A 24,816-nucleotide genomic window follows, 5' to 3' on the forward strand; every position below is an offset into this window, starting at 1 on the left:
GTCATTGTGTCTTCCCAGTACCTTCCCATATAGCAGGCACTTATAAATGCTTTTTGAATGAATAAATAAAAGGTGAGAAGAGGCTAGAATTAACTGGTAGGTCCATCCCGTTCTATGAAATATCATAATAATAAATACAATAAAATATAATCATAGTAAAATATTAAAACCATTTAGTTCAAGAAAGATATATATAATAAATTAAAAAATAAAATATTATATACATCTAATAAAATCAAAAAATAAGAGTATATTATTAGGGGGGTTGAAATATGTGTATATAGAAATAGTCTAAGATTCAACCATGCAATCAAGCAATACCCACTTATTAAACATTTTCTATTTGTTCTTATTTCTCTCATCACCACCTCCAGGACTGAAAAGGGGTTTGTGGCACTGGGCCTAAATTCATGAAAAGAAAAATGGGAAAAAAGGCAGGGAGATGAAGACCAAAGGGCCAAACAGCTGTCATCTGACATGAGGTCTTATCCCACTTTGATTTGTGCAAGAGATACAAAGAAGCTCAGTACTAATCCAAGCAGCTCATTCTGGCCAATATTTCCCAATCCATGGTTAACTGGGGCAAGAGGAAATGGAAATGAATCTGTAACTTCTTCGGTCAGGTAACAATTGGAGGGTGTATAGAGATTGCCTGCGTTGTCAGCAAGTTTAACATTCCCATAAATCCCATTCCCTCCCAGCCCCAGGGCCAGAAGCCTGGACAGGAACTCATCCCAGAACATCCTTTTTCTTTGTTTTTCCAGGCAGGTGGTGGCAGGGAGTGGGGGAAGGGCTAACATTTTCCTGCCCAAAAACCACTTCTCCCCACTCCCTACAGTTCCTGGTTCTCACAGTTTTCTAATGGCCTAGTCTAATTATTTCTTTCCCTTGCTATGATTTAGAAGGTAATTCCAATCACAGATCACAGATCACAGCTACACAGTAAGCAAGCTGTCCAGGTTAGTAGAGTGCCTCCGCAGGCACAGCAGGAGGGCTTCTTTCTAACTAATCTCACGCCCTCCCTCCCAGGAATAGCTTTCCGCTGGAAACACAGATTGCTCCAGTCAGGCGGGCGATGCCCCTACGCCCAGGAGTTGGGAACAGGAGCAGGACTAGGAAAACCGAGCGGGCCCCTCTTTCGGAGAACCCGGCGGACCCCAAAGCACCGGCCACGGTCACGTCACACCCACTGGGCTCGGAGCTTCGCGGCGCTCCGCTACCTTCGCTTGTCCGGACCTGCGGGCTGGGCAGCGAGCTGCTCCGCCTCTCGGCCACCCTGGGCGAGGCAGCCCAACGAAGGCTCCTGGCCGCTGAGGCAGTGGGCGAGCCGGACCACCCCACGGGTAGGGAGGCTTAGTGTGCCACAGGTGGCCTGGGCGCCTTGGAACGCCCCGCCCTGCTAGGAGAGGGGGAGGAGAAGAAGCGCGGAACCAGGGATCCCCGAGAGTACGGGAGAAAACGGCTGGATAGGAGGAGCCAGGGGCGCGGAGCAGGGGAGGAGCCGGCCACTGGAGGAGGAGGGGGCGTAGGCGGATTTCCTGGGCCCGGCTTGGAGGGTTCACCATGGCGTTTGGGAAGAGCCACAAAGATCCCTTCGGGACCTCCTTGGGCCACCTGATAGGTAAGGTGACAGAGGCGGGGTGAGCACCTCAGCGGAGTTACCTGAGCCGGGTTCCTGCGCAGTCCCCTGCCAGCGGAGTACTGAGTTCACGGCACCTGCACTCGTCACACCCCTACCTTGGCTGTGGACCTTAGACTCTGGTCCATTTCCCTCTCCCTAACCCTTCTACTCCCTCGTAGGCAACGAGCCTATGTCTGGCCCTTAGTGTGGTTTCCAAGATTTATTTCTCTTTTTCCTGGTCTCGGGGGAGAGAAGTGCGCCAGGTGAACCTGGGATTGTGGGGGAAGAGCCCAACCTGTGGTGCCCTGCCTCTGGTTTTAGGAGCCTGGAGGACGGGGAGGAGAGTCAGTTAAAGGAGAACCCTGAAACTTATTCCAAACCATTGGCACAATGGGGCCTTTCTCATTAAAAAAGGAAATTGGCACCGTGAAACCCTGACCTGTGGCTTTCCTGGATAAACAAAGAGTAAAGATTAGACCAATTGCTGGGCTTAGGAGGGAGGGGTCTGAAAGCCACTGGTGGCTTGGGGAGCCAGTCTGCAGAATGTATTTCTTTTCTTCCCTTGGGACGGTCTAACCCCGAACTATAATGAAATAGAAACCAGTGCTTAAGCACTTTAATGGAACTAGCTCAGCTCCTCAAGTGTTTTGTTCCAGAGACATTTCCTGATTTCTTCTGTTGTCAAGGGTACTTCCTCCATCATTGTGTAATTTGTCTTGTAGATATACAATATTTAGTTATCTGTGAACATTTTTATCTCGCACAAAATGTAATAATAGGGCGGCTACTTTTCTCACTTTTGTATCCCTAGTGCCTAGAATATAGGAATAGGAATTGGACCTACAAATTCATTGGTATAGGGAACTTCTGGTTGAGAAAATTCCTTCTCACCTTGCAGTTTGGTATCTTCTTATGAAATTTATATAATTAGTTGCCTAGGGCACAGAGAGTTTAAGTGACTTGCCCATAGCAATATGGCAGGTGTCTGAGTGGAGGCCAGCTCTCTATCCTAGCATCTACTTTGTAGTAGGTGCATAATAAAAGCCTGTTGACTGATTCATTGGACCTGGGAACTAGGAAGATGGTATGATGTGTTAAGAACCAAGTGTCTGTGGTCTGACCTGTGATCTTAAGTGTTTGGCTATGGGGTGCAGCCCTGGGCAGAAGTTTTGTGTCAAGTAGCATCAATAGTAGCTGGAGGAACCTCACCCAGCCTTGGCTAAATGTTGTTGTTCAGTCATTTTTTACTAGCATCTGACTCTGGGTAACCCCATTTGGGATTTTCTTGGGAAAGATACTGGAGTGGTTTGCCATTGACTTCTCTAACTTATTTTACAGATAAGGAAGCTGAGGCAAACAGGGTAAGTGACCTGCCCAGGGTCACCGAGCTAGTAAGAGTCTAAGGCTGGATTTGAACTCGGTCATCCTGACCCCAGGCTGGTGCTCTATCCATTGTGCCACTTAGCTGTCCTTGGCTGAATGACCCCTCTGTGAAATCAGATGTCTTCCACCACCCCTCACCAGTGCCAGTGGAGGATGTAATTAAGTAATTAAGTCTGTGATGGAGACAAATTGACATCATGAGTGTCTGGAACTTCTTTGTCATCACCCATTCTGCTCTCCTGCCCTCCAACTTCTGAGTCCTCCCTGTAGAAAGGCAGGATCTGATAAACTTATTCACATAGTTATGACTGACTTTTTAACTGTTTTATGCAGAGTTGCAAGGGACTTTTTATACTCTTCTCTGTATGTATTTGCATTTTTTAAGACTGCCTTTGAATAACTCAAAGCAATAACTCTAGTGGTGGAATTATTAGGCAATTTCAGTTTCTGCAGGACCTGAGTATAGGAAGATTTTATTTTCAGGGCAGCCCAGCTGAGGCCCCTCAAACCTTCCTCTCCCCACCCTACTCCCTGGCTGTGTAGACTGGCATGCCTGTGCAAAAAAAGCTATCCCCTGCCTTGCTCTCTCCCCTTTACCCCACCATGAACGGTGTGGAAAGTTCAGATCACCCACCTGGCCAAATGCTCACCTGAACTTTGGGGAAAATTATAGCTCTGGGTTGGCCTTTATTATTTTTTTTCCCAAAGTTTTTCTACTGCCAGAGGAGAAGCTAGGCCTTGTGGATTTAGAGTTACCTAAAATCTTCTTGTCTGAAGTTTCACATGAGATAATGTGAAGGAGACTCAGCCTTGCCATTCCAGTCACTCCATTTCTAAGCAAATTAGGAAGCATTTGGCACGGTGGGGGATTTCTCAGCCAGCCACTCTGGCCCTTGATGCCAATCACTGGGACCTGAACTGCCTTACTAATAGGCCAGCTGATGAGGATTGCCAGAGCAAGGAACAGCAGCAGTTGTACTTGGATGCCGATAGATTTTAAATCGTGCTCTCTGTCCTCAACTCTGCCTCTTGGAATCCTCAGCTCCCTTCATGGCCCTGCTGTGCTGCCTCCCACCTCCTTCTGGAGGCATTTCCAAGTCACAATCTCCTCCCTCTGTGTCCCTCCAAGTATTCACCCCTATTTCCCCAAATCACTACAAAAATAGAGATAGGTAGATTGTATGTATGTATGTATGTATGTATGTATGTATTTGAGGCGAAACTAGGTGCATGGGATAGCAGGAAATGCTGTTATTACCCATGTGATCTTTGAGAACTAAGTCACTTAAGCACTTAGGAAACTCTCTAAGATCCTAAGTTACAAATAAGTTGCCTATTTGCATTGCTGATGAGAGAATTTCCTACAATAATGAAAGCTCTGGTTCAGATAATTTTGTATTTATGTACCTTTAAATAATAGTAATTAATAATAATAGCCAGCATTACAAAGCTCTTTTAGGTTTGCAAAACTCTTTTGACTCATTTGATCCTCACAGTCCAGTGAGGTAAGTGCTGTTATTATATGCTTTTTACTGACAAGGAAACTGAGGCTGAAAAAAGTGAAGTGATTTGCCTAGGGGCATGAAGCTTGTTAGTTGCTGAGGCTGAATTTGAACTCGGGTCTCTCTGACTCCCAAGTCTACTATGACCACCTAGCTATAATCCTCAGTAGAATGCAGTCACTTTTGTATAATATGTATATAATTATCCATGTTTGCATTTTTTAAAAAGAATGCCATTAAGCAATATAGCAATAACTCTTCAGTGGTCAAATTACAGGGCAAATCAAATTTAAGTGGACCTCAGTTCCACTTGTTAAACATCTTAAACAAAATTCCCCCCCACACCTCCTCGAAGCACTTACATTCTGCTGGGAGATACCACATATACAGAAAAAAATAAATACAAAATGATTCAAAACTATGATATGTATTTATATCCCTAGGGGTTAGCACTTTCCTTTGTATACAGTAAGCATTTAATAAATGTTTATTGAATGAATCCTTTTGCTCACTTTTGATGGTTTCAAGTTAATGAGACTTTCCTATCAAAATTTCAGACTGTTCTTCAGGAAGATGAAAAATTATCTTCAAATTGTTCTTGCCAAGGGTAAAAAACAGTTGCCTTTTCTTTGCAGAAAAGGCTACATTTGCAGGCGTTCAGACTGAAGATTGGGGCCAGTTCATGCACATCTGTGACATGATTATCACCAGCAAAGATGGGTGAGTACATACCGGGGGTCGATGTCGCCTGCTGGAAGACGGGCATCTTCAAAGCACCCGGCTCATTCTTCTGGAAACAGCCTGCCGGATTAACTTGTTCAGAAGCTTCATTCATAGCACCATCTCTGTGCTTTCTAGAATTAGTCCAAAAGAGATTATCATAGAGATGTATGACCTGAAAGGGAGATAGGTAGGCTGGTCATGTATTGAGAGGAGAGGCTAATGGACAGTGTGCATAGCTCACATGCTGAACTGGTACCTGAATCATATTAAAAGACCTAGAGGAAGCCTCCATCACATTGGGAGGACCAGTTGTAGATGATATGAGACTGTGTGGACAAGCATTGTATGGGATAGGAAGGCATGAATGGATTGTAGTCTATGCCTGTTGTGTCTAACTTAAGTAGCAAGAGGATACATAAGTTTCCTTGCAGGCTTATATCGACTTTGAAAACCATATATTAACATTATCTATATTTTATTGTACTTTTATTTATTTTGTTAAGTATTTCCCAAATCCATTTTAGTCTGGTTCTGCAGCACTTGGGAGTGTTGTAAGCCCGGCTGCCCATGGGCCACATTTGACACCTCTGATCTTCATGATACAAAGAGAAATCTCTGAGATCACCAAACCACTGAAGTTACTCTGGAGTTTCGCTAATCAGAACTAAGAGGAGAAATTAGTCTGGATAATAGATTATGTTGAGGAATAGAGTTTGATTACTTTCTGGTCCATAGTTCAGGTTAATAGCTTTCAAGTAGAGGTCCCACTATTATACTTTATTCAAAAATTTTTTGTAACCATCATCCATTTATTATATACAAACGGAGAGTGCTAAGGTATTTGAAAATGGTTTGCTCTTCAGTAGTTTTAGTGTTTGCCATGTAATTAATTAATTTCTTTAGTTAAACCTTTCTTCCATGGATGAAACAAGCCTCAGAGAAATGTTAACAGGTAATAAAAACTTCAGCCTCTGAATTCTAATTAGTTAATTTTTTTTTGCTACAAAATAGGGGTTCCCCACCTTTTCAAATGTGAGGATTTCTTCTCTACGTCAAAAAATTTTGTCAACACTTATATGATAGTAGTTGTTCTATGAGTGCCTTTTGATTGAGAAAATACCTGATGACAAAAATCTGATCTGGGTTCTGTTATACTTTTTGCTTGGATTTTATTCGTTCCAATAGCATCTACATTTGAAAAACAGTAATACTTGATTGTGCAGGGAATTAAGTATACAGCTTACAGAAGGCATATTTATTATACTGTGTTAATGCTGCATATTTTATTAGTACTAAATATTAGAGGCAGCCATGGTATAGTGGATAGACAGATGATATTGGAGCCAGGAAGGCTTGGGTTCAAGTCTCACCTCAGTTACACACTGCTGTGTCCCCCACAGGTATCTCACTTAACTTCTCAGTGACCCCAGGCAATTCTCTCATACTATAGTTGTAGTTGCTGATCTACATTGGTAGAGGGGGTTTTCTTAAAGGGAATTTTCTATATCCATGAAATTCCCAGGTAGGTTAAAAAAAAAAGAGTAAAATGTCAATGTTTAGTGCATGTAAGATTTGGAGACCTCCTTGCAATAACTTCTTGGGGCTGGGAACCATTGCTTAAAACAGCAATCATGTAAACTGATCAAAGTCATTTCTGTGGTGTGTTGCCTATTACGGTAAATAGGTGGTCAAGAAGCATTCTTTAATGGGGGAGGTGATGGACAAGCCTCAGTGTTTTTTGAAGGATATTTCACTATAAACTGTATAATGTAGTGAATAGAAACCGATTTGGACTTGGTAGTCCAGAGGTTTGGACTTTTGTCAGCCTTGAAGTTAGTGGTATGATTTTTGCCTCTGGTATTCCCATAGTTCTGTAGTTTTCCTTAATTGGCATGAGAAACTGACTCATGATCCCACTTGCGGTTCCCTATCTCTGAACACTTTTAGAAATCAAGAAAATAGATTGATTTGATCACTGTGCTTCTCTGTTGTCACAGGCCAAAAGAGGCTGTAAGGGCTTTGAAGAAAAGGATTTCTAAAAACTGTAATCATAAGGAGATCCAGCTTACCTTATCGGTGAGTACTTTAACACAATCACAATAAAAACTTAAAATTCCTAGTTCTTTGCCCTCTGAAGGATTTTTTAAAAATTCAGCAGGAATACATACATATGTGCATATGTGTATACATATGTACATATAAAATATACATATTTATGTATATACTTGTATATTTGTATATATAGAGAGAGAGCTTTCTCTATCTCTTATCTATGTATCTATCTACCTACCTGCCTGTCTACCTACCTGCCTGCCTGTTGTCTGTCTGTCTGTCTGTCTGTCTATCTATCTATCTATCTATCTATCTATCTATCTATCTATCTATCTATCTATCTTTCTATCTGGCTTTCTATCTACCTACCTGTCTATCTAACTTATCTATCTATCTATTTAATCGATTTGTCCATCTACCTATATATGTCTATCTAACTTACCTGTTTGTCTGCCTGCCTACCTACTACCTATCTGTCTATCTAACTTATCTATCATCTGTCTGTCTATCTGTCTTATCTATTTGTCTATCTACCTATCTATGACTGTCTAACTTACCTGTTTGTCTATCTGCCTACCTACTACCTATCTACCTACCTGTCTAACTTGTCTAATTTATCTATCTATCCATCCATCTATCTATCTATCTATCTATCTATCTATCTATCTAATCTATTTGACTATCTATCTATCTATGTCTATCTAACTTACGTTTTTGTCTATCTGACTACCTACTGCCTATATGTCTACCTAACTTATTTATCTGTCTATCTTTCCATCCATCCTGTGATTTCATAGTATAGATAACTCCTGGTGATGAGATTAGCACCTGCTTTGCATTTTATAGTCATAGGGAATTGCCTGGAGCACAGAGAGGTTAAGTGACTTGCCCAGGATCACACGGCCAGTATGTGTCAGAGGCAGGATCAGACCACCATGCTGCCTCTCTCCCATGTGAGAGGCATGCATTTATATGATGCATGATATAGTACCTACATAGCTAGTTTCAGAGATAGGAAGCACTTGGGTTCAAGTTTTGCCTCTGACACCTACTGGCAGTGTGACCCTGGACAAGTCACTTAATCTTTTGGTGCACCAGGTAATGTTCCTATAACTATAAACTGCAGAGCAATTGTCAGTCTGCATTAGTAGAGGGAGTTTCCTCACTGGAAGTTGTGTATGTGTGTATGCATGCATGTACATGTGTGGACATGTATGTATATGTATTACTTTGTATGGGTTTTATGTGTGCGTGAAAGCAGGTATGTGTATGCAAGTATGTGTATACACACAGGCATATGTATACATATATTTATTGTATATACACATGCATGTATATGCATACATATAAGTATGTATTATTGCTTAGAAGGAGATAATGCTTAAATCAGCAAAGAACTCTGTATTTATAGGGAGCTAAACAGTTGAGTGAAGTTAGCAGTTGAGGAAGTTGTGCTTGTCCTGCTTAATTTCATGGAGCAGTAACTTACATTTGGTATGAATTTTAGTTGCAACAGGATTCTGAGAATGTCCTATTTTGTAATAAGGGGTAAGTGATTTCAGACCTGCATCATGGGCCTTAATTCACTCAAGCCATTTGTGTAGATGTTGTGGAAAATAGCCCCTCTCCACACACACACACACACACACCAGTGACATATCCATGAGCTTCATCTTTTATTTGTTGTATTTGAATCAAAATGCTTCTGCTGTCCGGGTTGTTTCTAGGAACATTTGGCTGTGAATTAAGGGTTTTTTTCCCTTTGATATTAGTTTCTTTTTCTTTACTGTTTTGGATTATTGGTGATTTGGGTGTGAAAGCTTATTTGACTTGTTCTCCCTTTTTTCCCTCCCATCTTTTTCCATGTGACCTTCAGTAACCTTGGGGAGTTTCTCTTTACTAGACTGCTTGCAAACTCTGCCTTCTGTCCACCTGAATAAAAACCGTATCGCTTTCCCTTTTCCCTGCACACCTCTCTCTATTTATTCTAGCATCACATCAGTTATGCATGGTTACAGTACTAATCAAGCAGAATCACACCTCACCTGTGAGCTCTGGGGGTATTTATCAAGAGAACTGTTGGGTAGATATTGGAATGTCTCAGGTTTCCAATTTCAGTCACTAAGAACCATTTACTGTGGCTCTGTTACATGGACAACAACCTGATAGCAATACAAGGACGGCACTAAATAGCCCTAATGAATCAATGAAATGACTCTCCAAGTTGAACTCCAGAGATGTTTTATATCTATTCTACTCCATCATCCTCCTTTCCTAAGTTTTCTTTTTTCTTATATTCCCTTTCTGTTGGGGTTACAACTAGTGATCATCCCAAGTAGTTTAGTCTCTCTTGTTCCTTCTTGTCTCTTCAAGCCTTAACGGCAGCTCACTTGTTCTGCCTTAGAAAGAACTACGTATTTTTAGCGCCATGATGTCCAAATCAATACTTGGCAATAGTAGATTCTGGTATAGTAGTGAAGCAGAGAATCACAAAATCATAGAGGTAAAGGAGAAAATTAGAGATTATCTAGTTTGCCCTTCTCATCAAAGAAACTGAGGCCCAGAGTTGTAAATTAGCTTACCCACGCAGCTAGTTAGTCTGGTCCAGCCAGAACTGGGACTTTCAGCTCAGTGTTTCATCCGGTGCAGCATTTTCCTCTGTAGTCAATGGAGCAGTAGCTGTAACTTCAGACTGATTATTGTCCCAAAAGTGTGTGCTCAAACAGTTACTTTATAATTTCAGTATTTGCTTAAGCCAAACATAATTTTGAAGGAAATTATACTTGTAAAAAGATCACATAAAAATTTTCAAGCCAAGTTTAAAGACTCCTGTGTTGTCTGTTAATTTGGATTACTGCCTTTTCAGAGTTGGCTTGCACTGGTATTTCCCTGCTGTTAATTGCAGAACTGTAGTGTTCTATTTAGATAGTGATTTGCCAGGAAACATCCTCACTAGGTTCCAAGAAGCTGAGCTGGGGATTAGTCTTCCTTAAAATAGTTAACAGTGATAGAAATATGTCAGGTGACTTTATTGAACATTGTTATAACCAATTCCATGAGGAGGGAAGAGGATGCTTTCCATCATCAAGTATTCATCGCCTCCTGTGTACTCATAATGTTAGTAGAGCCCATGAGATATTGAAAAATGGATAAGGCACAGTCTCTGACCTCAAGGAAGTTACAGACTAGTTGAAAAGACAAGACTAATGAAGAAGAAAAAATACGAAGTAGTGATCGCAGTGATTCAGAAGTTCCCTCCACCAACAGAAATCACAGCCCAGTGGTGCGTGCTCATGATGTGTAACCTTTGTTCATCTTCTTCTCAAAGCAAGAAAACATATCAAATGTTAAATTGTAAAATGTACACTAAACGCTGTTAGAATTCAGAAAAAAATCAGGGAGACCTGGGGTACAGGGGACACATTTTCTGTATACATTGTCACTAGTATCTAAATGTATAAAAAATAAACATACATTTTTCATTTTCTTTCTGTGAAAATAGGTTAAATTACAGAGTATTTTGTTTTTATTTTAAATCTGGGCCATCAGTTTGAAAAGGTCCAGGTATGGAAACTCTCCACCACACAGACACTCAACACTTGGGCAACTTGTCTACAATTAAAGAGTTTTTAGAGTCAACTCTAGTCTCAGTTCTTGTTTTCCTCAGATGTTAACTGATTGGAATTTCATAAAAAGTTTCTCTTGGCTATTTGATATCACACAAAGGTTATTACAAATTATCCTAGAATCTCAGTGCTCTAAGAAATAAATAAAGACCAGTTTTTGAGTTCCTTAATATCATCCTTTTCATCTTTGGAAGATCTAAGAAAAAGTGCTTATTTTTCAGAATATAGTTTTGTAGAAGCAACTTCTTAGAAGAACCTAGCTAATTCCCTTAGCTTTCTCTCCAGCCTTAAATTTTCCCCTATGTACTGTTTACATATTGTTTCTCCAAAGTAGAATGTAAATTCCTTGAGGGCAAGGAGTATTTTTTCCTTTTTTGTCTTTATATCCCTCAGTCCCCTACAGGTCTTTTCACATGGTAGATGACAAATAAATATTTGCTGGACTGGAGTCAATCTAGGTTGGAATCCCAGCACATGTTCTCTAAGTAAATTCTAATTTACTCTACCTTCCATTGAGCATCTAACCTGTTTGGGACCTCTTAAGTCAGTCAGTGAGTTGAAAAACATTTAATGAGTGTCTACTAAGGGCCAGCCCCTGTGCCAACAGGAGATACAAAGAAATGCAAAAGACAGTTCCTATCCTTGAGGAGTGCACGATTTAATGGGGGAGGCAACAACTAACTATATACAAACAACACAGGATAAATGTCAAATAATCAACAGAGGGAAGGCACTCAAATTCAGTACAGCATTTTTCTATGGCAGGCCCAATTTTTGGCATAAGTTTCTGATATTAAATTTTAGATTATGATGATACCAATAAAAATAGAGCTGGCATTTATATAGCACTTTAAGGTCTGCAAAATCCTTTTACAAATATTATTTCCGTCTCTCCTCATAACAACCTTGGGAGATGGATGCTATTATCTCCATTTTACAGATGAGGAAAATGAGACAGACAGAGGTTGAGGACTTGCCCGGGGGTCCCACAGTTAAGTTTCTGAGATCTGGAGAATTCTGAGAATCTGGACCTGAGGTCTTCCAGGTTCAGTTCTCTACCCACTTGCCCATCCAGCTGCCAATAGAGCTGTTGGCTATTCTGGCTTGGTCTGGTGAAGAGAGGAATACTTGTACTGATGGGATCTGTTGTGGCTCATGTTTTGTTTTGTTATGTGTTAGTTTTGATCTTGGTTTCAGAGGAGGAGGCCTAGGTTTAAGTCCAATCTTTAGTGCTTTCTATGCCTTTTCATGCTTCTCAGTTATGTAACCCAATCAAGTCATTAAATCTCTGTGTACCCCTGGTCAACTCCCTAGGACCTCGAAGAAGTTGTAAGTTCTCTACCCTTGCCTCAGTGAATGGGTTCCCACACAGAATTCACAGTTGTTCTGTTCGTCCTAGGCACTGTATGTCTTTGAAACAGGCAGTAAAGCCAAAACCAGGAAGCAAGAGTCTCATTTAGGATTAGGATATCTGGGGAAATGTGAGCAAATAACAGACCGTCTGTGGTCTTCACACGTGGACACTCATGGGCACTCTACTGGCTTGCTTACTGAGAATCTTCTCTTTTGAACGGAAGCAATTTGAGACTAAAAGAATTTTAAGCTAGTCACTCATGCCTTTTCATTGCTTCATGGAGCACAGGGGTTAGTTTTGAGTCCCTAGTGAGCTTTAGTTAATGGATGGCTACAGATTAAACTGAACTAAGGAAAAAGAATCCTTAATTCCACTCATAACAGTGACAACATTAACTTATGCTCCCATCAGCATTTTGCTAATTGTTTCAGGAAATGAAGTAATTAGTAACTAGAATTCAGGCAACTTATTCTTATCCCAAATGTGTTGTTCGGTCCCAAATGATAAGAAGAAATTGTTTAAGCTCTTTCTAGTGGTGTGGAGCCTCTTTTACCATTATATCTTTTTCATTAAAATACTACATTCAAGCCAAGAGTCATCTGTTTATCTAACCATGTTCTTGCTATCCATTCTAAAGTACAGTAGACTTATCCTATTATTTTCTTTTAAATTCTAAATGGTTTCTCCTTTTTCATTCTGGCTACATATTTTTAGCTGCTTTTGTACCCTTGATGTTTCTGACCAGAGTAGCCAAGCCCAAAGCAGTAATTAAATTATGTCCTGATGAAAAAAACCTCTGTTCTCATAGCCTTTTTACATTGTGATTTGCTCAGCACTGCAGACTACCTACCATCTTACACACTTCCTCCTCCCTTGTTTTTCATGGCATAATGCTCTTCTGGCCATCCTCTTGTCTCCCAGGCTGCTTCTCCATCTCTTGTGGTGGCTTCTTCTCTTCTTCCCCCTTCTAAATGTAGGAATAACTCCCAGATTCCTTGACCCTTTCATGTTCCACTCTCTCCCAGTTTCCATGATTCCAACTAAATCTTCTTCATCTCTCTCAATTCTGTTGCCGGTCTTTTTCCCTGAGCTGAATTCTTGCTTTTCAAGTTGACTGCTAGATTGCAACATATCTAAGACAAAATTCCATTTTTTTTCCTTCAAACTATTTCCCTGTTCTGTTTTTTCAAAGAATACCTACCGTTGTTCTTCTAGTTACCAGACCTCAAGCTTTCGTCATCCTTCTTTATATCCAGTTATTCACTAATTTCTGTTAATTCTTTCTTAAAGGTCTCACATCTGTCTCTTTTTATCTGTTTCAGTTGCTGCTGTCATAGTCTTCTTATCACATTACATCACATTACATCACATCACATCACATTTGGTCTATTGAAAGAGCCCCCTAACTGGTAACCTTCTTTTAGGATCTCAATCCTCCAATGTGTCATATACTCTGCTGACAAATATCTGATGGGATGAGGATGGATAGAGAGCCTTAAACTTAAGTAACTTAAAACTACACTAAGCTTTTTGGAACACCCTATAGATAGATGAAGGAAATTCCTTTTATGAAAACTCCCTCAACTGATTCAAGTCATTTACTTGAAACTTATCAGCCACCTATATTCCACTCCCTCTAAGATTTCCCAGGCTGTCCTTCTTGATGTAGCTAAAAAGACAACTAAGGGGTATAATAGAGCACTGGACTTGAAGTCAGGAAGATCCATGTTCAAATCCTGCATCAGATACTTATTAACTTTGTGATTATAGGCAAATCATTTAACTTCTCTGGGTCTGAGCTTCTCCCTCCATTATAGTGAGGGGGTTGGACTCAAGGATCTCTAAACGCCCTTCTAGTTCGAAATCTATGATCTTACTCCCTTCAAAACCTTTACCCTGTAGTAAACTAGTTCAGTTTTACCCCATCCTCTACCCTTGAGGCCATTATCCCTTGTCTCTTGCTATACCAGTTATCCCTTTCTAAACCCCATTTCCGAATAACTCCTGCCATCTACATGCATGTTGTTGAACACTGATGGAGGAAGCAATTCAGTTTTGCTGACTAAGTGTAGTACAAATGTATGCTCTTGTGCCAGAACCTTTACTCTTTGCTGACTGGCTCTCTGTCCCACTCCCCATCAGTTCCAAACTTGCTCTTTTTGCTTCAGTCCACCTCTATTACACTCTTACCCTCTCACTTTAACAGACCACCTCTCTCCAGCTATCCTTGAAATCACCTCTACTTCATCTCTCCCCTCTCCCAACACTCTCTCCTCTTTTACTCTAGTCTTGGATAAAGAGATGGCCCTTCTCATACATACCAGCCCCTCTCCTGTCCTTGATCCCATCCCTCCTGTCTCCTCTGTTAATTTGCCACATCGGTCATCTCTTTGCTGATCATTTTCAGTCTCCTTATCCACCGACTCTTACTGCTGACAAACATGCCCAGAACTTCCCCATTCTTAACAACAACAACAACAATAAAAACACTCAATTCCCTGAAGCTGTTGTCTTATATATCTCTTCCTTTTCACAGCCACTTCTAGAAAGAGTTGTGTATACTCATTGCCTCCACTTTCTTCCCTCTATTTACTTTTCAGCCCCTTGCTATCTGACTTCAGTCTTATCATTTGACTGAAATCACTTGCTCCTAGTTTACCAATGGTCTCTTAATTGCTTAATCCAATGGCATTTTCTCAGTCCTCATCCTTCTTGATCTTTCTGTAGTGCTTGACAATATTGACTAATCTCTCCTAGGAGATACAATGACTTCCCTGAGTTTTCACGATATTGCTCTTTCCTGGGTCTTCAATCATCTGACCCTTTTTAGTCTCTTTTTTTTTTAACTTTTTAAATTTTATTTTTAGGCAATTGGGGTTAAGTGGCTTGCCCAGGGTCACACAACTAAACATTTTATTATTATTATTACTATTTTGGTGAGGAAATTTAGGTTAAGTGACTTGTCCAGAGTCACACAGCTAGTGAGTATTATGTGTCTGAGGCCGCATTTGAACTCAGATCCTCCTGACTCCAGGGCCGGTGATCTATATCCGCTGTGCCACCTAACTGCTCCACCCTTCTTAGCCTCCTTTGCTAGATTATTATCATTGCTGTCCCCTTTGATTTTTTTACATGTAGCTGGGAAAAAAGAAAATATATTAATTGAAAAGAAAAGGAAAACTCTGGCTTTTAAAAGTCTGTTTGTGCTGGCTCTAGCCTACCTTTCAAGGCTTAATGACTCTCTTCTTCATATGCTTTGCATTCCAGCCACATTGGTTTGCTTTCTGTTCCCTGTACACAACATTCCATTTTCAGTCTCTGTGCCCTATGTCCAGGCTTCCGCTTGCCTGGAATGTACTCCCTCCTCAGCACTGCCTTTTAGAGTTCCTAGTTTCCTTCAAAATTGATCTCAAGTACCACAGCCAATAGGAAACCTGTCCTGGTCACCCCAGTTGTTTGTGCCCTCCCCCTGAAAGTTAAACTGTTACCTACTTTGTGTATATTTTATATTTAATTTTATGTATATATGATGTCCCTCCCCCTCCCCAACAGAATATAAACTCCATGTGGGCAAGAGACTCTTGTTTTTTTATCTTAATATCCCCATCTTGTAGTACAATACTTAGTACATAATGGATGCTTAACAAAAGCAATGAAAGAATGAATGCATAAATTACTGCCTGCTGCTCTTTCCATATGTGAACAATGTGGTGCTGAAAAGGGCAGGGGAAAAAAAATTGTGTAAGGAAGACTGGTAAAAATCATCTTGTGAAGAAACACAGTCTCTCAGTTAAAATGTTGAACACAGATTAGTTTGAGGACCAGACAGAGTAGTGCCCCACCTCGAATGATTGTAGAGAGAGGACCTATATGAAGACAGCAGTGATTGGGGGTAGTGACAGCTGTCACATAAAGGTCCATCAGCTCATTTGCTTGTGACTGTTTTTAGAGTTTTGAAGTTTATAATTGACAAAGCTGTAGGAAGGTTAGTATAGGATCAGACCTGACAGAAAGATGTATTTCTTGAGTTTTACCTTGGAAAGTGAAGATGAGCCACTAACCATGAGAAGACTCCCATTTGAGGAGTTGTTAAGACAGTATCAGGAAGAGAAGCTGTAAGAAGAGACAGAAAAGAGGAGGAGGAGGAGAAAAATAAGAGAATAACCTAAGCACAGGAGGAATCACAAGCACCTAGCTACGGAAGAGATGAAGGGCTCCCAGTGGGGACAAATGATCTTTCCTCTGCTATGCTGGGGACTTGCTGATTGGAAGAGAGGCATGGTTTTACTGATAGAGAGGAGTAGCTTCTGGAAGTTCACTGGGGGAGAGCTGAATCCTACCGCTGTGTCCAAAGTTTGTTTGCTTTCTGCTGTCATCTAAAGCCTGAAAGAGAGGAAACCTCTTACTGCCCTTTACTGTGCTGTCTATTTGAAAAGGAAAAGCAGAAGGGAACGTCAGGCTTTGCATCTGTCTTGCAGGCTTTGGAGCTGATTTGACAAAGCAGAATCTCCTATGATTTGTGGCTATAAGGAGCTTGGCCATTATCTGATTTAAGGTTACTGCTTGTCAGTACAGTAGTAAATACTTCTTCAGTGACCATGTGTGGCCATGAGGTAAAAGAGCATATCACTGCTTCATCAGGAGTAGAATAGAAGAAAAGTTACTTTTTTTTCCAGGAGAATGATTGTAAGGAACAGGAAGGAAGCAGCTAACAGAAAAGTGGCTTTGTGCAATGTGAATTGTTCCTCAAGGGAACAAGGACATTAGTGCCTGTTGTCCAGCATTATGAGCTGCTCTCTGCATGTGGGTTTCCCTGTTTATTTGCCCTTTCTCTCTTTTCTTTCTGCTAGTTTCCTAAATATATGTTCACTCATCCCAAAAGATGCTATGTGCATTGGTGGGAGAGTATGACATGGGTTTATTTATGGACTATGACGCTTTAATTATTTTTACTTTTTGCCATCTAGTGAGTAAATATTATGATTATGCTTGCTTCTTCTGCCTTATAGCTTAGTAACTATTTAAGTGTCAGAATTAATTGTGTCATAGTAATCGATTTTGTAGAAATGGCAAGCATACCAGTGGAGACTCAGAAAAAATAATAGCAGTATGTCTCCCTACCCTGTCGTCATCCCAAGGATCTTAAAGAGTAGTGATTTGTAGACTTGTGACATGCCTGTCTCTGGAATGCCATCATGAGTGCTAGTTGTATAAACAAGCCAGCCCTGGAGGCAATCCAGTGCCATGCGTGGGCTATAAATGATCTTTGAGAGTTGCCTGGGGGCACTTAAAAGTTAATTGACTTGGCCACATGTCAAGGGAAAAACTTGAACACAGGTCTTTCTGACTTCAGTGTCATTACTCTAGTATGCCATGCTACCTCTCTCTAGATCAGATTAACACCCCCCTTCCCCCTGTACTATATTGTATACATTATTCTCCTACTCAAAAATCATCAGTGGTTTCCCTTTGTTTATGGAAATAAATTAATTGAACCATAAAGCATTATGGCTGGAAGGGACCTTAGAGGCTATTTTGTTCAACACTTTCATTGTATAAATGAGGAAGCAAGCTCAGAGAAGGTAAGGGACTTGCCCAGAAGTCACACAGCAATGATGCTGATGCATCATGTTCAGGATTAGAATTCAGAACCCTGATTCCTCTTCTAGTACTCTCTTCTTTCTATCTTTCTTCCTTTCTTTCTTTCTGTCTGTCTTTCTTTCTTTCGGCAATTGGGGTTAAGTGACTTACCTAGGGTCACACAGCTAGTTAAGTGTCAAGTGTTTGGTTATCCACTGCGCCACCTAGCTGCCCCATAGTGCTCTTTTCAATATACTGTACTGTCTCCCCTTAGCTTGACAATCAAATCCCTCCAGGGTCTAGAGGATCCCTCTTTAGCCCTCTAACCTCACCTCTTAATAGTATCCTATATAAACCTTCTGGGACAGTCAGATGTTCCATATGAACCCTGAAAATACCATACTCATTTTGATCTCCTTAACTTTGCTGATGCCATTTCCTTGCCTAGAATGTGCTCATTCCTCTCTGCTTGTTTAATTTTATTTTGTATTTATTTACTTTTTTATTTTTGGTTAGGCACTGGGGTTAAGTGGCTTGCCCAGGGTCACACAGCTAATAACTGTCAAGTGTCTGAGGTCAAATTTGAACTCGGATCTTCCTGACTCCAAGGCTGGTGCTCTATCCACTGCACCACCTAGCTGCTCCTGCTTGTTTAATTTTAACCTTTCTATCAAAGGCTGCCTTAAATGTACCCTCTACCATGAAGCCTTCTTGGACTGCCCACTCCCAGTCACCACTGCCTTCTCTCAATTCCTATGGTTCCTATTGTTTGTGCTGCTAATTTGGCACTGGGCATATGCTACCACGAATCATTGTTTATCTTTTTTATGTCTATGCCCTGTTTATTTAAGTGGATTATAAGGCACTTAAGGATCGGTGCTGTACTGTGGCTTCAATTTGTGGACTTTCTCTGCACCTATCATAATGCCTTTTACAGAATAAGGCACCCAGACATTTATTGGCTCAGCTGATAATGTGTACCCTGACTCATCCATGCCTGGAGGGAGTGTTGGCAAATGGATCCTATTTGTCATGTTTTCTCTTTGATATAGCTTATTGACATGTGCATGCAGAACTGTGGCCCAAGTTTCCAGGCCCTGATTGTGAAGAGGGACTTCACTAAAGATCATCTAGTTAAGCTGCTGAATCCCAGATATAACTTGCCTTTAGACATACAGAATAAGATCTTGAGCTTCATCATGGTAAGTCTGTCCTGTATCTCTGGGGATGGTAACTCGTCAGTTGTTTACAAACCTCCAAAGAATTGGAAACTCCTTATACAGACCCAGGTTGGTTTAGTGATCTTTTTGCAAAGCTGAGGTTTGAGTTAAAACCTTGTTAAAACTTTTATTTCTTAAGTTAAAAAACAAAAACAAAAAGCAGTGCATGTATATATAGTCAACAATTACCCAGAAATGGCACAGTAACTTCCTCAAGAGCTCTAAATAGTTTCTTCTTAAGTTTTCTTATTTCAGATAACATCCATGTGAAGTTAGGAGAGCTTGTATGCCTATGCCCTTTTTTTTTTTAAATGGGGAAGCTGAGACCCAAGGGGTTTAAGTGATTTCTTCAAGGTCACTAGTTCCAAGGTCATGATTTTATTTTCTACTCCATGCTGCCCCTCTCTTTGCCAAATTAGTTTCCTGCAAACACCAGTGTGCACACTTGTTCTCCTATTAGGAAATCTTTAGTGGTTCTCCTTCATTCAGCAAGGGAGTGGCAAAAATAAGACTATAATAAAATCAACAATAATAATAGCTAATGTTTAACTAGCACTTGCTTTAAGATTAACATTAGCTTCTTTGACCTTAGCAAGGTAGGTCTGATACATATGATCCCATTTTACAGAGGAGGAAGCGGAGGCACAGAGAGGTCTCACTCCAAATTTACTGCCTTTTCTAATTACCTTACCTCTCTTGACTCTTAATGATGAATAGTATATATTCTTCAGGCTATCTTATGCCAGGTTATTTAGAATTGAGAACATATGTTACCATTTAACATATATTAGAACAATATTTGGGCCATCTTAAATGTATGTACAACATATATACATTGTGTACCTTTTGCATAGTAAGTCCAAAGTAAGTGTTGGAGTGCAATTGGAGAGATCTCAAATAGTTGTTTTCTAACTAGGCTCCATGTTTCTATATTGCTTGGCACGTTTTCTTTCATTAAAGATTTTTCTTAAATTTTTGTGACTCTCCTCTTTTACACAGACATGGTCACGGGGTTTCCCTGGAGGTGTGGATGTGAGTGAAGTCAAGGAAATATACCTAGAGCTGCTCAAGAAAGGAGTCCAGTTTCCCACTTCAGAGACAGAGATTGGAACAGAGAGACAAGTGGTAGGTAGCCTCATTACCAGTCTGCCAACCACCTTTACCACTTTGTATCAAGAGCTAATGCTAATGAATGACAAGAGGCCCTTCTTCTTAAGATAGTCATAAATGTTGAGTAGAAGCCAATGTGCTTTAGTCTGTGTCTGTTCCTTGTAAGAATGTTCTCAGATTTAAATTCTGATCTGTGATTGGAGAAATATGTGCAAAGAATTCTTGTTATATAGGAATTGTGGAAAATAAGAGTTGCTATTTGATGTAGGCACTACCTCAGCACTCTCAGTGCTCAGGAGCATGGGATTAAATTTTAGCTACAGGAGAAAAGTAGAAGTAGAGAAAGCTAAGAGAACTATTCACAGACATTGGAGCTAGAAACAGAAGCCACTCTAACTTAGTGGAAAAAAAAGCTGAGTCATAGAATATTTTAAAGGAAATGCCATTTAATTTGTTTTAGTAGTTATTAAGAAATACTAGAAGTGAAAGTGATCTGACACATCATCTGATTCAGCCCTTTCATTTTCTCAGTTCAGGAATAGAGGATTGCTGACAGGATCACAAACAGCAAAAATTTCATAAGAGAAATAGAGAACATAAAATTCATTTAGTATATGAATTTATTGTTGGATCCATACACATTGAAGAAATCCTTAATTTTGAATTAATAATAGTTAATAGTTACCCTTTTTCATTACTTTAAAGTTTGCAATATGTGTTACATCACTTGATTCTCTGGGAGGTAGGAACTACTACTATTCTGCACTTTACAAATGAAAACACTGAGGCTGAGAGAGGTTGAGTGACTAGTCCAAGGTCAAATGAATCACAATGAGTGTCTGAAACAGAATTTAAACTTGGGTCTTCCTGACTCTAAGTCTGGTCTCTAAATCCATTGTGCCGCCTAGCTACTGTTAATGAATGTTAATTAGTGAGGTGTTTTCATTTGTTTTGCTAAATAATGGTAACAGCAACTAGCATTTTATAGTACTTACTGTGTGCAAGGTTGAAACAGAGAGACAAGAGATAGGTAGCCTCGCCACCAGCTATCAGTGTACCTTTGCCACTTTGTGGTAAGAGCTTCTATGGATCAGAACAGAAAGATTCTTCTTTTTAAGATGTTCACAAATGTTGAGTTAGAAGCCAAGTTAGCGCTATGTGCTAAGTAGGTACTTTACAGTTATTATCTGATTTGATCCACACAAAACTACCCTGGGAGGTAAGTACTATTGTTATTCCCTTTTTACAGATGAGGAAATTGAAGCAAAGAGAGGTTAAGTGACTTGCCCAATATCATACACTTAGTCCGTGTCTGAGGCCAGATTTGAATTCAGGTCTTCCTAACTCTAGGCTCGGTGCTCTATCTACTGTGCCATCTGGCTGCTTTATTCATTAGAATGACTAGTCGTGGAACTCTGGAGGACACATAATTATTCAGGTCTGCTTGGCTTCTGTGTCTAAAAGCTGAAATAATTAGGTTATGTCATTTTGTTTGGATATGATATGTATATGAGCATATAAAAAAGATACTTTTTTGCTGAATTTAATTTTAATAGCTAGCATTTATGTAACAATTTGAGGTTTACATAGCTCTGTAAAAATAATAATAAATAATATTTGTATAGTGCTTTGAGGTTTACTACACATTTTACTTATCTCATTTGACCCTCATAACAGCTCTGTGAGGTATATGCTGTGCTATTATTATCCCCATTTTATGGATGAGGAACCTGAAGGACAGAGAAGTTAAGGGACTTGTCCAGGATCACCCAGCTAGTAAGTGTCTGAGGCAGGATTTGAACTGTCTTCCTGACTGTCTAACACTATCCACTATACCAGGGGTAGGGAACCTGTGGCCTCAGGCCACATGTATCCCTCTAGGTCCTCAAGTGTGGCCCTTTGACTGGATCCAAACTTCACAGAACAAATCCCCTTAATAAAAAAATTTGTTTTGTAAAACTTGGACTCAGTCAAAAAGTCATACCCAAGGACCTAGAAAATCACACGTGGCCTCAGGTTTCCCACCCCTGCACAATACCAAGCTGCCAGGGCAATTATATCTTATCTTCTGGGAATCTCATTGCTTAAAGCTCTGCTGTAACTTAAGAAAGGGAGGTCAGGCAGGAAGGAGGAGGTGATACTGTTGTTTAAAAAATAAAAAAGAGGGAGCAGCTAGGTGGTGCAGTGGATAGAGCTCTGGCCTTGGAGTCAGGAGGACCAGAGTTCAAATGTGGCCTCAGACATATAACACTTACTGTGTGACCCTGGGCAAGTCACTTAACCCCGATTGCCTCACCAAAAAAAAAAGAAAGAAAAAAGAAAGAAAAGAAAACAAATGTTGATTGAAAAATGAAAAAGACCTGAGGTTTTGTTTTTTTGGCCATGATACTAAGCTATCACAGACACCGACACAGATAGGGGTGCACACGCTCCTCTCTCCTCATAGACAGACAGCCCTCAGGCGGCCTCCTTATGCAGGCTGTCAAAGTTATCCTTGATATTCCTTTTACCAGAACTGTTCCTAGAGAAAAATGGAGATGAGAGGATGGGGACATGGTGTAGGGAAAGAGATCAGAGGATGACTTCCCCTGGGGCAAGTCCTCTAAGAGTGGCCGGAATGAGGAAGTTCAAGGGTTGTTGCCATAGTTGGGTAGGAAAGCTGGGATACAGTGGTTTGGCTTACTCCAAATAAGCAACATCCATTGGTTGTATTTTAATAGGCCTTGTCTCCGAGCGTAACTAAGCCACCTCCATTTGTTCCATCTACATCGGTACATTCATCTGCCGCTGCCTCCAAGGCCCCAACCATCCTACTGGTTGCTGAACAGGTAAAATCAGTTTTTTATGTATACACATATATGTGTATATGTGTATGGGTGTGCATTCATTTTTTTAATTTAATTTTAATTTTTTAATTAGGGCATAGGTATATAGGGAGAGACTGAACCTGTGATTTCACTGGTATGGGGCATTCCCTATCAAGGAAACTATTGTAGGTCAGCACCTTTCTGCAATTTATAATCTGAGAGAAATGCCTAGATAAGAAAAAGGTTAAGGGACTTGCCCAAGCCCACACATCTAGCCTGTGTTAGAGGTGAGACTAGAATTCAAGTCTTCCTGGCTTCAAGGGCAGTTTCCTATGCCATGCTGCCTCTCATTAAAAAAAAAAAGTTTTAAATTAATTTAACATTTTAAAAAATTGATGCATTTTGCTTTTATATCATAGTCCTTTCTATTTTTTTTTTTAGTTCAGTATTTGTTCAGCACCTACTATATGCTAGGCACTGTGCATTTTCTGCACATGACTCCTCCATACCCTCCAACACTGACCCTCTTCCCCCACCCCCCACACACACTTCCAAAAGAACCTTCCATAGTAACAAATCGTTAAGTCACAGCCCAATGACCACAGTTTACAATGCATGAAACATTCTTCATCCATCATTCCCCACCTTTCAATAAAAGGAGGCCAAGGTATTTCCTCATCTCATCTCTGAGACCAAGCTTAGAGTTTTAATTATAAAGCATTTAGCTTCATTTCCTTGTTCTTTGCATTTGCCTTACTGTAGAAGTCATACTGTTGTAGAATCTGGGTCAAGGGGTGGATATTGAGTCATCTGGACCAGCCCTAGCCTTCAAACCATTTTAGAGCATTCTCTTCCTTTCCTTAATAAAATATAAATTGCCAAGAAAAGAAAGCCAAAAAATTTTTATCTTTCATTTGTTGTTCGGTCATTTTCAGTAGTGTCTGATCCTTAATGACCCCATCTGGGGTTTTCTTGTTGAAAATACTACTGTAATGGTTTCCTGTTTCCTTCTCCAGTTCATTTTACAGATGAGGAAACTGAGGCACACAGGGTAAAGTGACTTGCCCAGGGTCACACAGGTAGGAAATGTCTGAGGCCAGATTTGAATTCAGGAAAATGAGTCTTCCTGACTCCAGGCCTGACACTTTACCCACTGATCTCTCTAGCCACCTTTTTTATCTTTTATGATGGCCTCTAAAGATCTGGAAAAGAAATTAATTCCTTGGAGAAAAAGCCTTTTTTTCCCCCCTAGAAAGACTATCTATAGATTGTTATGAGTAGAGGGAGACAAAGGGAGAGACAGCAAGTGAGTGTTTGAAAAGATTCCCTTTATTTCAGTGAATCCTCATCGTTAAATATTGCAGGTCCTGGAGCACCAAGTCTATGAATAGCAAGAGAGCCTGGGATAACCACAGACTGTGACTGGAATAACTTTCTGGCTTGTTCTGGGGCCACATTCCTTCTGGGCCCCTGGTAGGAAAATGGGAAAGCTATACACAAGTCATGAATGCTGCTTGCTTAATTAACCCAATTAATCATTAACTAGTGTTAAGCTAAGGAAAATAGCTGCCTTTTCTGTTGTGAAACTTGGCTTTTAGAAATCTCCCCTTTTCTTTTCCTTATGAATAGCCTTTTTCCCCTGACATCTCCTGCAGTTTTTCATGTAATAGTTCAGTATGTCCTAAGCTTCCCCCTTGCCCCAGGTCAAATCCTTCCTCTTCCCTTCTTTTCTAAGTTCATTATGTTAGACTGGAAAGAAGGCAACAGCTATAACAATTGTTTCTAGAATTGTCATCCTGAAAGCTAACTTTTAGATTTTCTAAAACTGAAATTTCAGA

The 24,816-nt window shown here is 40.3% G+C and overlaps 1 protein-coding gene across 2 annotated transcripts in view; it reads left to right on the plus strand.

Moving 5' to 3' along the window:
- The first annotated feature begins 1,467 nt into the window (after positions 1-1,467).
- The window catches only part of TOM1L1 (target of myb1 like 1 membrane trafficking protein), a 51,013-nt gene continuing 27,664 nt past the window's right edge, over positions 1,468-24,816 (plus strand). For both annotated transcript variants that reach the window (XM_020991944.2, XM_020991945.2), the window contains exons 1-6: positions 1,468-1,621; positions 5,142-5,226; positions 7,227-7,305; positions 18,894-19,043; positions 20,061-20,186; positions 22,892-22,999. In XM_020991944.2, coding sequence (XP_020847603.1) covers positions 1,564-1,621; positions 5,142-5,226; positions 7,227-7,305; positions 18,894-19,043; positions 20,061-20,186; positions 22,892-22,999 — 606 coding nt within the window. In that variant the 5' untranslated portion in view covers positions 1,468-1,563. The remainder of the gene's footprint in view (positions 1,622-5,141; positions 5,227-7,226; positions 7,306-18,893; positions 19,044-20,060; positions 20,187-22,891; positions 23,000-24,816) is intronic.

The sequence above is a fragment of the Phascolarctos cinereus genome, unplaced genomic scaffold (genome assembly GCF_003287225.1).
Source record: "Phascolarctos cinereus isolate Bilbo 61053 unplaced genomic scaffold, phaCin_HiC Scaffold_5;HRSCAF=322, whole genome shotgun sequence".
Taxonomy (NCBI): Eukaryota; Metazoa; Chordata; class Mammalia; order Diprotodontia; family Phascolarctidae; genus Phascolarctos; species Phascolarctos cinereus.